This window comes from Diadema setosum, chromosome 6 (assembly GCF_964275005.1).
Source record: "Diadema setosum chromosome 6, eeDiaSeto1, whole genome shotgun sequence".
Lineage (NCBI taxonomy): Eukaryota > Metazoa > Echinodermata > Echinoidea > Diadematoida > Diadematidae > Diadema > Diadema setosum.
This window is the reverse complement of record NC_092690.1, coordinates 19,912,306-19,926,552: the sequence shown is the minus strand read 5'-3', so window position 1 is coordinate 19,926,552 and position 14,247 is coordinate 19,912,306. Positions and strand designations below refer to the sequence as shown.

The window sequence follows — 14,247 nt, the reverse complement described above, 5'->3', positions numbered from 1 at the left end:
GACCATAATATCTATTAAGTGGTCTAGAAAGTCAGCGATTTGAGCAAACAGCCTTCAAAATTTTTTCGGACGTAATCATGACCAAGGGGAGGTCATCTGTTGTCAATAGAAGGTCGCTTCATAGCAACCTCTGCGTTGTGTCATATATAGATGGTTTCCTGAGCTGCCGCGTGTTCAACCGTTCGCTTATATTGGTAGTTCTTCTGCATGATTTCTTAGCTAGTTATTGGTAAATTTGGTAATAAGATTATGATTTTGGGAATGGAATCAATGAACACATTCATCTTTGCTCCTGTACATGTACACTATGATTTATACATTCATGGTTTATAAGGTATTACCGGAAAGAATTCTGATGAATGTATGAGTTTTGTTGAAAAAAAAAAAAAATCAAGCAATATAAACAGAAAATAATTTGGACTGATTCAACAGAGCAATGTTGAGGAGACATCTACGATGAAGTGTTGAGTTACATTTAACCTTCTCAACCTCAACCTTCACGTATCAATGATCAATTTACCATATAATCCCAAGAGCCTGGATACCCATGAATCATATGGCCCGCGTGGTAGAAATTGGAAAGAAGTTCGTGAGTCATACACATAGATTAACACAGCCCACGAGTCACACAGCCCACCAGCTAGACACCCTGTTAAAAAGGTCCATAATAGACACCAAGTAAAACAGGACCGCGACGTTGACAATAGGCAAATAAGGCCCAAGAATTCGGCACTTGGCAAAAGGAGTCCTTGAGATTGACATTACGTACATTAAGCCTAGTAATATAATGCTACGATTGAGGCCTTTTTGTCTAGTGTCGACTTCATGGGCCTTATTTGCCTAGTATCTAAGTCATGGACTGTATAAATTTGTGGACCTACACTTGAATTGATGTGGGCGTGTAGGCCTTTTTTTCCCCTAGTTCATTGGCAGTATGACTTGTGAGTTGTATAACTCTTTTGTTAATTGTATGTAAGGTCCAGCCCAATATATGCCAAGTCTTTTCTTTCTTTCTTTCTTTTTTCTCCCCAGGGTGAGCTGATCCTCCTCGTTGGATCCTGCATTTTCCTTCATATTCTGGGTATGTTTACAACAACGCTATCTAATATATATACTTATCTGTACAGATAAATATTTCAAAGCACTATTCAATATTTCCAGTGCTATTTTCTGACATGCACTGCAAAGTAGTGTCTGTCATCTTTGATAGCTGATGATTTAAGTACCGATACACATGTTTGGTGTTTTTTTTTGTGTGTGTGTGTTTTGTTTTGTTTTTTTCAATTTAGACTAATCTGCTGTATGTATTGGTCCATGTCGCAAGTTAGTGATTGATTGTATGTATTTTAATACTTTTTTTTTTGAGGACTCCAGCCATATAAGCACATTGTATTGGTTCTTAGGAGTCCTGGCATGTATTTGTATTTTGTGTGTGTGTGTGTGTGTGTGTGTGTTTGCGTGTGTGTGTGTGTGTGTGTAATGACCTGTAAGTTGCACTTTGTTTTATATTTTGCCAAAATGAATGAATGAATGAATGAATGAATAAATGAATGGATGAATGAATAAATGAAAGTACGCATTTACAGGGAAAGAAATAAGATGCTTCATTATTTATTGTTGGTAATTCTAAAGCTTCTCCTATTGAAACGGAAAAATAAAATTTAAAATGATTATCGTGCCCCATAATGAGGATCATGATGATCATAGCGATGCACTTAGCGAGGATAATCTTTCTCATAGTCCCCTCCCCCTCCCCCATACTTATATAATCATCATCGGAGTGAAAAAATAAATAATAACTTGAAGGATGATCACCATTTTTTTTTTTAATAACTGATATCAAAATTGCAAATTATGAGGTAATACCACGTCGGCAGTGATGATGTTATTGACACTGCATGTATTTCACGCTTGGGCTAGGTTGACCTTGCCCCCCCCCCCCCCAAAAAAAAAAGGTTATCGATATTTTGCCCTACTCCTGCAATTATGTTAATTGCTTGAAGTGACAATCCAATTGCTGCAGTAGGTATGGGCATTCCCTGATCAAATTGCGGGTCCACACCGAAAGTAATGAATATTCCTTTTTTCATGGTCGTGGCGCACAGGTTTCCTTGGCGTACCCACTGCAGTGTTGTACACGAGATAATGGCGATTATGTCACACACACACACACACACACACACCCACCCACACACACACAAAATACACAGATATCATGGTCATGCAGTGTGGAAAGTCACATGACGCTGGGTGCACTGTTGAGACATGTTTGTATACTAATTTTGATTCATTAGGGAAATGGAAAGGTTAGATGAGTTATGCATGGTACAGGGTATCAATCTGCAGTATGATTTCTACCCCTGTAGTTAGGCGTTAATTACACCCGACAAGCATTTACTGTGATCATGGTGATTTTAGACTATTTCAGTCTGCCATATCTCTCCCTCTCCCTCTCTCTCTCTCTCTCTCTCTCTCTGGACTTTAAGTGATGCCTTGTGGATGTTTGTTCGTTTATCAAACCAACGATAAACGTCTACACGTTTTTTTCAGGGCATGTCATGCCCTTTTAAAATCGACTAATTTTAAATTTCGTGGTCTAAAAAGTAGCATCATTCAGTGCCAAGACGTGACTATTGTCATTTCCTCGTAGGAGAGCCGTCTTTAGAGCAGTGCCCTTTCTTCTCCCAGACGTCCTGCCCAGAGATGCAGGGCGAGAATGGCGATATGATTCAACATCTTCTGAAACTGCTACCATCAGAGCAAGAACATCGTCTGGCTGTCCCTCCGGAACTGAAAGATGTCCTGCCCTCTGCCAAATACATGTGCGCGCCGCCAGGTAAGTACGGGAATGAACCTGAAACAATTATTGCTGACGGAATAGATTTCATGAGGAGTCTCTATCAATGGGATTCAAACTCACGAAAAGAAACTAGCTCATGCACCAGATTGAGGTGTCTTAGCAATTCATCGCCATGGAAACTGGTTGTAAAAAAACCAAACAAACAAACAAACAAACAAACCACGAAAAAAAAAAACACAACACCTGACTCATATATCTGCAAACACTGCTATCGCTAGATTCAACCAGGCGCGGTGGAGCACCCCAATTTGCATCTCATTATCGCCCCGTTCTATTTGAATTTCCAACGGGCATCCACGGCTGCCCGAAATTGTGTGCATGAAAAAGTCAAATCTTTACCTTCTCCTTGTGCCGCTATGCGTGCCGCTAGTAAACTCAAACTTCCCACACTATCTAAGTTTTTAAAAACCTTCCTTTTGATGAAAAATTATGAAATTTGCTGCATTAGAACTTGAGATATTAAAGCGTTTTGAAAATCACCTCTCGCAAAACATGCTCTCTGTTTTTTTTCCGACTGGACTATGGCCGGGCTCCAATGTGTCCGAAATTGGCCACATAAGTTCATCAGGCCTCAATCCATATATGGTGAAAGTTTTCGCTTGGTTCCATCTGTACTTTTTGAGAAATCAACTTGTTTCTACAGGGTTTGGAATAGAAAATTTTAGTCAGGGAAACAATTGAAAATGACGTCATTTCTTTTCCCGTAATATTGGGCATGCGTGGTACGTGAGATTCAGGATTTCGTGCTCATTGCTGGTTTGCATGTGACGCAGTCAATTTTGCTGAGTGTCGCACGGCGGTGACTGCTGAGCTGCTGCCGCGCACGCTGCATGCAGCAATGCGTTGTGTGTGCCGTGACATGCAACGCTACAGTGACGCGATTATATATACATGGGACCGACCTGTACGCTTTGCGTTCGTGTCAATTTTGACATCACCTTCTGTTTTTTTCCGACACAACCATGGCCGGGAATATTACGGTATGAAATGTGAAATGCAAGCAGATCAATAAATTTCGGTGTACTTTATTCGAATGGCGCTTTGGTTCCGTAATCACACTTCGTGAATTTTAGGATGATTTTCGAGGCATATTTTTGGTAATTTTGCTTGCCAGGTTTTCGCTAAAATTTCACATTTTATCATTGCCAAATCCTTTAATATGTTATATGTGCATATTCGGACATGTTTTCAAATTCAAACTAACTCAATTTTAATCCGAAAATAGGTTTCCTGAAATTGTTATTAGCTTGAGAAGTTGTTTACTTTTTCTCAACTACGCGAGTACATGTTGTTTACTTTATGCAAATGAGGCTCGGCTGCCGATGGATTTCTGCGAGATAATTGGGGTGCTCCACCGCGCCTGCAACGTCCAATAACTATAAGTGGATGGATGAATTAAACATGACAATATCAGCTATACTTCAATTTTACGTATACCTTGTCCTACTTTTCCTCACCTAAGTTCCCTGCGATGGCTCATTTCATTCATCAAACATCTGCTGATATAGTGTCAATCCATGTCAATCCATGTTCTGTGTATTATTCTCTTCGATGTGTAGGAAGCCGGACTCACGTTTTAACTGCAAGGGGCATGGCAATGACAATGACTTTTTTTTTTCTTTTCAGCAGAGGGCGGCAAACAAAACCTGAGCGAGTACTCAGCTACATTTTGGCCTACCTACATTGTATGACATTGTTTTCAAGTGTATGACTTTTAGTGTCCTCACTGAGTGCTTACTTACAAGAAACCTGAAAAACTGTTAGTGCAGATGTTCACGAGCATAGTGTGAGTTTGCCTGTTTGTGTGTTTTCGTGCGTCCGTGTGTCCTCCCAAACAGACACGAACGCTTCGGTTCAATAATTTATGATATTTTAGTCAAGAATTCCAATGTGAACTATTTGACCCGTTCATGATGAATTCTGAAATTCCCTTAGATTAAATACACAGACCACCAGGTTCCCGTAGAGAATGGGTTAAAAGGGTATCTACTGTAATGCATACGTGATGGGGAGATACTCATCCTACTTGACTAGCCGGCATTCTAGAGGCTGACAAGAAAAGAGCTCAAAGAAAAGAAAAAGAAAAAGAAAAATGGAGGGAGAAAAAAAAAAGGTCTTGATATTTTTGGTTAGCAGTGGGGGGGGGGGGGGGATCCCAGACCCCCAGCCCCCTTAGATCCATCACTGCAAGATGATTACTACTGCATTATGGCAATGTTGATATATTATTTTTCTTAAAAGTACCACTATTCCGTTATCGTTCGTACAAACCTATTACATTTATTACACTGCGCTCCCAGAGGTTTATTATATTGCAGCTTCTTCTATCCATGATATAATCATTATGTCATTTTTGTTGATGTCGTTGCTTTGAAAAGTTGTTGTCTAACAGCAAGGAATCTGAACAATTATATATCAGACTCAGTCTTTAATCAGTCTTTTTGTTGTTTTCCATTTCTCCCCCCCCCCCCCCCATCCTAGCCTGTTTGTCAAACCCGTGTCAGCATGGAGGGACGTGTGAAGAGACTATGGAAGGCTTCAAATGCACTTGCCCTACTGGATATCAAGGCGTTACGTGTACATATGGTAAAGATAGAAAAAGTAAATAGATTACTGCTTGCAGGGGCGGATCCAGGGATTTCTTAAAGGGAGGGGCGCAAATATATCTACACACACACACACACACACACACACACATATATATGAAGGGTTTGTTTGCAAAAACCGACAAGTCCATTTTTGAAGATTTTGAAGTACGATCTAATACTTTTTAAATGATATATTGGTTACTACATAAAAAAGGTATATTATTTAAGTTATGGTCAAAAGAAGCAAAAATTTTCTTATTATTCTCTTTATTTCTCTTGACCTTTAATCGCAAATATCTCCATTTGGCAAATATGGACTTATCGGTTTTTGCAAACAAACTCTCCATATTGATAGATAGATAGATAAAGATAGATATAGATATAATATATATTATATAAATTTCTGGTGCCACTTCTGGGTTTCGCTTTCATCTTGTTCTTTTAATTTCGTTTGTTTAAACAAAACATATAGGATATAGGGGGTGTGTGCCTCGTGCGCTCCCTCTGGATCCGCCACTGTGCTTGTTGTTGTTGTTTTTCTAATTTCATTTTCAATGCCCGCAATATTTAACCAAAGCCAAAAATAAAACCCAACAACAGCACAAACTGAACAGAGTCATACTTCGGAGACAGAAGGGATGACGGAGGCACATCCAAAATGTGGTATAAAGACGAATAGGTAGAGATATTAGCATTAGATTTTACCTTGTTCTCCGTCATCTTTTGCTTCATCTCCTCCTTCGTCTGTTGCTTGGCTCGAGATCGTTAAGGGCGCCGCTGAAACCTGGCGTTCAACAGCGCCCTCAGTGATTTCTTGGGTATTTCCTATTTCCTCACGAGCAACAGTGAAGCACGCGACCACTCCACTGATCTCCAAAAGAAGTATCTGGATGTCTGGTCGGTCAATTTCTTTGAAGACAATGCTCTTCTGTCTGGTAATGCATGTAATTGCGGTATCGTATGGGCCTAGAGATAATGAGTCGTAGCCCCCCCCCCCCCCAAAAAAAAAGGGGGTCATTTTGATGCCGCAGGGCTCCGTGTGTAAGGAGGTCTTGGTGACTATAAAAGACGGGTCACACCTTTTATTAGGATTGTTTTGTTTTTGATATCTCAGCCATTTGAAAACCAATTTTCATCATATGAACTTTGAATATGTCTTAGAATCACACGCTCTTTCATATTCCATTATAAGTTTCCCATTATCTTAAAAGAGACCATACATTCTACACAGGCTAAGCAAGTGGGATTGTGATGGAATTACATGTACACTGCTTCCTTTTTTGAAAAATATGTGAATTTCCCATGTCATCTGATTCAACACTGCTTAGTGTAATTTGTTTAAGATTTTTCAGAGTATTGTTTCTCTGCTAAAGGACCTAAATAAATTCCACAAATCTGCACATGGAGCTGTTGATTTATGTCCTACATGATGTAAAATAATACGAAAATTGTCTAGAATGTCCCTTTAAAAAAGAAATCGTCATCAATAAACGTTGGAAATCTCAAACCTGATTTCCCACAAAACTGCACTCTTCATTTTATAATTATGTTCCTCACAATTTTTGCGCACTATTCTTTCTGTCAGACGGATTCATTCGTCACGTGGAAGTGCTCGGAGGAATGGACGCTGAAGGATTTGTTGCCATAGCAACCAATTCCGATCCGAGTCATCTGTATCTGCCGTCCCACCGGGGATGGACGGTAAATGCGTCAAGACTGGTATGCAACCATTTGGGATTTAAAGCGGTGTACAGTACTTTCACGGGAAATTACTCCTCCGACGATGTCAGCGGAGTGGGGGTGTTCACTTGCCCCCCGGAAGCAGCAAACATCACGGACTGTTATCTACTGGAAGAAGGAAAAACAATGGGACCGGAAGCAACCATTAGGATAATGTTTTGTAATGGTAAGCGTGTTTTTTTTTTTTTTTTGTATGAATTAATGTATTATCTTTGTATTCGTGCAATCTTAATTATTACCACATTTTGTTTTTATCGATATTTTAATCATTATCACAATGCTGATAATTTTTCCTGTTTTCATAATTGTTTCAATCAATATAATCATGCTTTTTACTGGTTTTGAATTTGTATAAGTATTTTGATTAAAGGGACTGTACAGTACTGGTTAAGGTAGGGATTCATGTTTTCAACATTCCTAAGTGAGATAATGAAAAGCCTCTTATGAAATATGAAAGAGCATGTAATTTTACATGCTTTGATGTTTATTTGATGAAAATTGGTTTTCAAATGGCTGAGATATCCAAAAAAGTGCTAATAATAAAAGGCGACATGCCCCATCTTTATTAATATTTCTTTGTTTCACCTTGTTTTTTGATATCTCAGCCATTTCAAAACCAATTTTCATCGAATAAACTTTTGATACCCCTTAGATACACCGCATGCTCTGACATCTCATAGAGTGGTTTCTGAATATCTCGCAAAACTTTTAAAGCTAAATCCTCACCTCGACCAGAACTGTACACACCCTTTAAGCTGCTCAAATCGAAAAGCTAAAAAAATATTACCAAGTTTAAACTCAAACAAGTTTCATGAAACCCAAAATTTTCACTTGGTGGGCGCCATGAATCTCCAGCTATGAGACTCTATACACTTCGGAGACTGACGAAATTTTATAGATTTTACCTTCGAGCCGTCGATTGCAGCCACCGATGAACTAGAAAAGTGGTTCACGGATGAATGCCCATAGTGAAAGGTTGTTGAAGTGAAACATGTTCGAAATGTAAACGGAACGTCAAAGGTGGCGTTTTGTTTTCTGTTATCTCTATTTCAGTGTGTAGATAGACCCTGTCACTTTGAAATTTACTTCTTTTTTTTTCTACAAAATCCAAACGTACGTTTATGAATATAGAGTAAAACATTCCTGTGTCTTAAAGTTTCTCGCATTTAAGGGGCATTCCAGGCGATTTTCATAATTTGGGAAAGTGTATTTTCATCACTTTTTCTACAATGCCCTTTTTTGTAGAGTAGTGTGATCAGGTATGTCTTACAGAGGTCCTTTTACATTTCTTTTTTAATTCTTTGCACAACCCTCTCTTTCAACTCCAATAACTTTTGAAAGGATAATGCTCCTGTTTTGATAATTGTCATTAATGATAGACAGGATGTGTTGATAGAGCATAATATTCAGCAAGAAACTTGAAGACACTAAAATAGTATTGCCCTCGTCTTTGACTGGGGCAATGCAATTCAAGTTCGGGGAAAAAATCTCGTATCCCCTCAAGGCCAGTCCATATTTAAAAATTATTATTCTTTTCTTCTCATATTATCATTATCATTAATATTATCATTCCTATTATTATCATTTTCATTTCAATTGTTATTATAGGCAGTTCATCTTGATTATCGTCACCATCATTACCATTAATGCTATGATCTATATTGTTAGTACTGTTATGACTATTACGATTCAATACAGTTAGTTCCTGCTGGACACCAGGGTTTGAGCTCGGTTTACAGAGTGGTGTCCTCCCCGATTCCAGTCTGACTGCATCCTCGTGTTCCAGCAGCTCGGCCTGCGCCGACAAGGCTCGTCTCAACGGGCCTTCGGCCTGGAAACCGTCGACCATGTCTTCGTCCGCATGGCTGCAGGTAAATCTGCTGTCGACGTTTCTTGTGACGGGAATAATCACCCAGGGAAGGGAAGGATCGACTAGGTTTGTGACGACGTTTGGTATCTCGTCCAGCACAGACGGCAGCACGTGGACTCAGTACAGAGACCCTTTGACGGGGAGCAACATGGTAAGCTCTCAGCATGTTAAAGGGAAAGTATACAGTACTGGTCTTAAGATGCGGATTCAGCTTGTAACGTTTCGCGAGATATTTAGAAACCACTCTATGATATGTTAAACAGCATCCAAATCTAAGGGTAATCAAAAGTCTATTTGATGAAAATCAGTTTTGAAAAGACTGAGAAATGTACAAACAATGAAAAACAAAGAGATTCTCTTAAAAATCGTGGCCTGTCAATTTTATTAGATCGCTTTTTTTTTTACTGGAAATCTCAGCCATTTCAAGGCCAATTTTCATCAAATAAACGTTGAATCCTTCTTGAATTACATGCTCTGTCCTATCTTTCATAAAAGGTTTATCACTATTTAACCAAAAATGTTGTAAACCTGAATCCTCACCTCAACCAGAACTGTACAGTCCCTTGTTAAGGATTGTATAGTTTTGGCTGAGATCTAACTTAAGATTTGTCAACATGTTTTTGTTTTTTGTTTTTGTTTTTTAATGAGAAACCTCTCTTGAAATCTAAAAGGTATGTAATACCAAGAGTAATTCAACGTTTATTTGATAAAAAATTGTTTTGAAATGGCTGACATATCGAAAACAGGTGGGGCCCACCTTTTATTACGATCGCTTTGTTTTACTCTGTTTTCGAATCTCTCAGTCATTCCAAAAGCGATTTTCATCAAATAAACTTTGAATTGTTCTTAGAATGGCGATGTTCTGTACTCTTTCATAAGTATAGCTTCTTGGTATAGCACAGATTTGAAATTAAAAGCCCACTCCTCATCTCACTCAATACTATAATACTGTTTACTATTGGGAGCAGTGATTAAACAACCCCCCTCCCCCCCCCCCCAAAAAAAAAAAAAAAAAAAAATATATATATATATATATATATATATATTCGAGTTATCACATTTAATGCATATGTGTAGTTTTTTTTTTTTCACAAATAAATGAAGAATCTTACCGTAAAAGCAATAAATAATTTGATACTTACAGCAGAGCATGGACGTGTTGTGTTTGTTTTTCTTTCTGTTTTTCCTTTCAATGACATACGATGAAAATGTGTACAAGCACAATTGGAATTATACTTGTCATTACTGTATACACCCATTTTAATGACCTTAATCACTTTTTCAAGGTGTTCCGGGGAAACTTCGATTCGGCGACTCCTGTCAAGCACTATTTTCGACGACCGATCAAGGGCCAATATATCCGGTTTCAACCATTAACTTTCAACAATGAGATGGCGGTCAGGCTTGAACTTCTAGGCTATGGTCCTATACACAGCAATATTGGTTTGTTTTATTGGTCCGTCAAGTCAATAAAACACATTCCTGTGGTCTGTATGTGTGCCTTTTAATAGTCATTCTTATGTACTTTTCCACTGTTATTTCATTTATTATTTTGAATGAGATATCTCATTATCCACTTCAAGAGGAAGGAGAGCTACGGCATCTACATCTACAAGGTTCTTATTTGCTTCGGTTGCAGGGTTATTATCAAACTACATTCAGTAACGGATTTTGAAATTAGGAGTGCACTTCACTCCCATGTTTCCCTCATATAATTGACAAAGTCATGTGATCGTATATCTCACATTTTGCAGTTTTCATGGATTTTAACGAATTTAATTTCATGTTGTTGTTTTTTTCCAACATACGATGCACTATATATCACTAGTCCTTTTCACATACCTCTGATACATGATTTGCCTCTCTCTCTCTCCTTAGCATCATTTGATGATGAAGGATGCAAGGTAGAACGTGGTGATCCCCTTGGTGTGGGGGACGGCAGTATTCCAGATGACCGGCTTACAAGCTCGTCCACTTACAAAGGTCAGACAAATTTCTACGGGGTTACGAAGGGCAGACTCGACCTCATGGTTCCTGGACCAGACGGTGGGTCCTGGACCGCTCAATCTAGTGACTCGGATCCATGGGTCAAGGTGAGAAAGAAATAGTGTTGTTTACTTTAAGTGTAATCACAAAAGGCACCCAGGCCTCTTTACCTTTGTATCTTTTTTTTTTAAGTGTTGAACCTCCATCGCATAGTCCCAATGAAAACAAGAAACCGCACAACAAAATCTTAGCTTGGTATATACCTTTTTCTCCCCTGTTCCTTATCACTCAAGCGTAGGTGTCCTTATATGATGTACTACAACAACGTTGGCAAAATGACGCGCAGTCGGGTTGAATTTCCAGTAGAGCTACATGCAATAGTTTGTTCAACTCAGCTGCGGTCGTCGAGTTCCAGGAGTATTATGACTGATATAAGAGCTTCCCCTTTTTACGTTCAAATTTCAGCGCAAATAATCAGGCAAATAAAACAATGTTATATATTTCCTCTTTCGTGAAAACATGGCATTTCTTGCCTGTCAGTGGGGACCGAAACAGGAAGGTATACGGGGGTGAAGGGTTTGTTCGCAAAAACCGATAAGTCCATATTTGCCAAATGGAGATATTTGCGATTAAAGGTCAAGAAAAATAAAAAGAGAATAATAAGAAAATTTGTGCTTCTTTTGACCATAACTTCAAAAATGTACCTTTATACGTAGTGACCAATATATCATTTAAAATGTATTATTTTGTACTTTATAACAGAGACCGTACTTCATAACAGAGACCGTACTTCAAAATCTTCAAAAATGGACTTATCGGTTTTTGCAAACAAACACATCGTATCTTCAACATTATATAATTTTCTTATTTGGTTGTTACAGTTACATTTTCAGTCTGAAAAATACACACACACACACACACAAAACAAACACGTGAAACAAAATCACGATAAACTTTATGAGAATATGTCAAAGTTCCATAAACTTCATACAATATTATGAAGTTCATTGAACTTTGACACAATCATATAAACCACTCAGTCTGTTTCCCTATACGTACACGTGCCAAATGGGAAACCTGGAGTGGAAATTCATTCCAAACTCAAAGCAAACAAACAAACAAAAGAGAATGATCGTTTGAATTTTTGTTATCCCCAGATTGACATTGGCCAGACTGCCATGGTAACCGGAGTGATCACTCAGGGTAGCTACCACTGGGACAACTGGGTGACGTCCATCTTCGTCTCTACGTCATCTGATGACGTCACTTGGCATTTTGTAGCAAGATGCGGAACACGTCAGGTAAGCATTTTTACAAGCAATATTTCATCTAATAGATTACTAAACCAGGTTATTATACACAAAGTCCGCACGGGAAGTCTAAAGGCATGAATTATTTCAGGCTTTGCAACTAAAAGAAAAACACTGGAAAAAAAAAAGAGATGTTTTGTATCTTTCTCTTAGAGGAGAGTACACAAGACACTAAAAAACAACAACAGCAACAACAACAACAACAGAAATGTAGACAGAGCCTGCCAGAACCCTTGTCATTATTTCATACACCGGCCTCTTTCTCATACCTTGAAGTGGTCACACGACAACGTCACTATGGTTTTGAAACTTTTGAATTTGGACTTCTATATATTGGTTACATTGGGTACAGGGTTACAAAAATGTGATAAGATTCATAACTAATCATAATGAACGAAAATTTGACATAGCAGCTTCACAGAATGTTTGATTTGATGTGTGATAAAGAAGCACAACAAAAGGAGTATGTGCACGAATTCTACACAAGTGAATTTGTTAAGCAAGAAGTATTGCAACAGAGTAACATTTAAATTACTGGAATAGTGTATTATTCTCTGGTGTTTCAATTTATTAGTTTACCTGCTCAAGGACTATATCTAATCTCATAAATCTACATATATCACTGTCGATTTATGTTCTACCTCTTTTAAGTAGACAGAGTTGTACATCATGAACAAGAGTTGTGGTTTTTATTGTTTAACACATAGAATACAGTTAATACGCCTTCTTCATTAAAAGCTATTGCTGTAAATTCTCAAAGCAAGATATGGAGCTAGAAGAAAATCAAATAAAGACAGCGTTTGACATTATGTAAATAATTTTAGTTTTGCTAAGATATTGTGGAACCTTACCATCATGGCTCATGATATTCTACAGGAAAAAAAAGTCGATATTTTACTCAAAATATAAGCAAATTGAATTCATTACAACCACGTGGAAACATCTGTATGTGTGTATGACTGCTATCGACATTTCATCTTCATCAACATGATGTCTGTAATCAAAATCATAATCACTGTCAGCATAGAAGGAATTGTGATTACATGCTTACACGTGTTATTAAATCTTTCAGATTTTTCCGGCGAACATTGACCGCAATACCCACGTGACGTCATTGTTTGACTCGCCAATCAACGCTCGTTATGTGAAGATTCACTCACATACGTACCATGATTATATGTCCATGCGATTCGAAGTCCTTGGGTTCTTGATATGATGTCCAGCTATCTGTACTTGGAACACTTCGCACTAAGTTTCAACTTTTTTATTGGTATTTTTTTTTTTTATTGTCTGCCAACGTCAGTACTCGTGCTACGAGTTGATGTTGTCTTGCTTGTACCCTGCTGGAAAAACAGTGTCCCACAGTGTGTTCACATTGTGTTGACATAGTCGACTATGTGAAAATCTAACAGTGTGAAGATTATTTCACACTGTGGTGTGGTTTATCACAGGGTATTCAAAAGTTAATTTCCTGTTTCACACCGTGCATTAATGAATCACAATGTGATTTGATGATTCACAATGAGTTCACACTGTTATAATGTTCGAATTTAACGGTGAGAGGAGATTTCACATTGTGTTGACAATGTGTTCACACCGTCTTTCACATTGTATTTCACATTTTCGGACACTGTGTTCTTTCCAGCAGGGTAGGTACAGATCTTAGTCAGTTATGATGAACTTTGTGTGTGGAACAAATAATACCGTTGACAATAATAGAAATTGTGTGTGTGATAACTCTGATTTATTCAAACCTTGAAGAGAAATTAAAAAAGTAAAATTTTACAAGTATGCATGTTTCTCAAAAAGTCATTCTAAGTTTTATGATAAACTTAAGATATAACAATTCTGAATTAAATAATGCCTTTTTTAAAACATTTTTATTGTTTAATC

At 38.0% G+C, this 14,247-nt stretch overlaps 1 protein-coding gene across 1 annotated transcript; it reads left to right on the top strand.

The window, feature by feature from the left end:
* Positions 1 to 547: 547 nt before the first annotated feature.
* On the top strand, positions 548 to 13,570 carry LOC140229619 (lactadherin-like). The gene is made up of 10 exons (XM_072309867.1): positions 548 to 589; positions 1,033 to 1,081; positions 2,651 to 2,836; positions 5,342 to 5,461; positions 7,034 to 7,354; positions 8,887 to 9,209; positions 10,345 to 10,501; positions 10,937 to 11,151; positions 12,202 to 12,345; positions 13,427 to 13,570. Exons 1-10 carry the CDS (start codon positions 548 to 550, stop codon positions 13,568 to 13,570), a joined length of 1,701 nt encoding a protein of 566 aa, XP_072165968.1.
* The last annotated feature ends 677 nt before the right edge of the window (positions 13,571 to 14,247 follow it).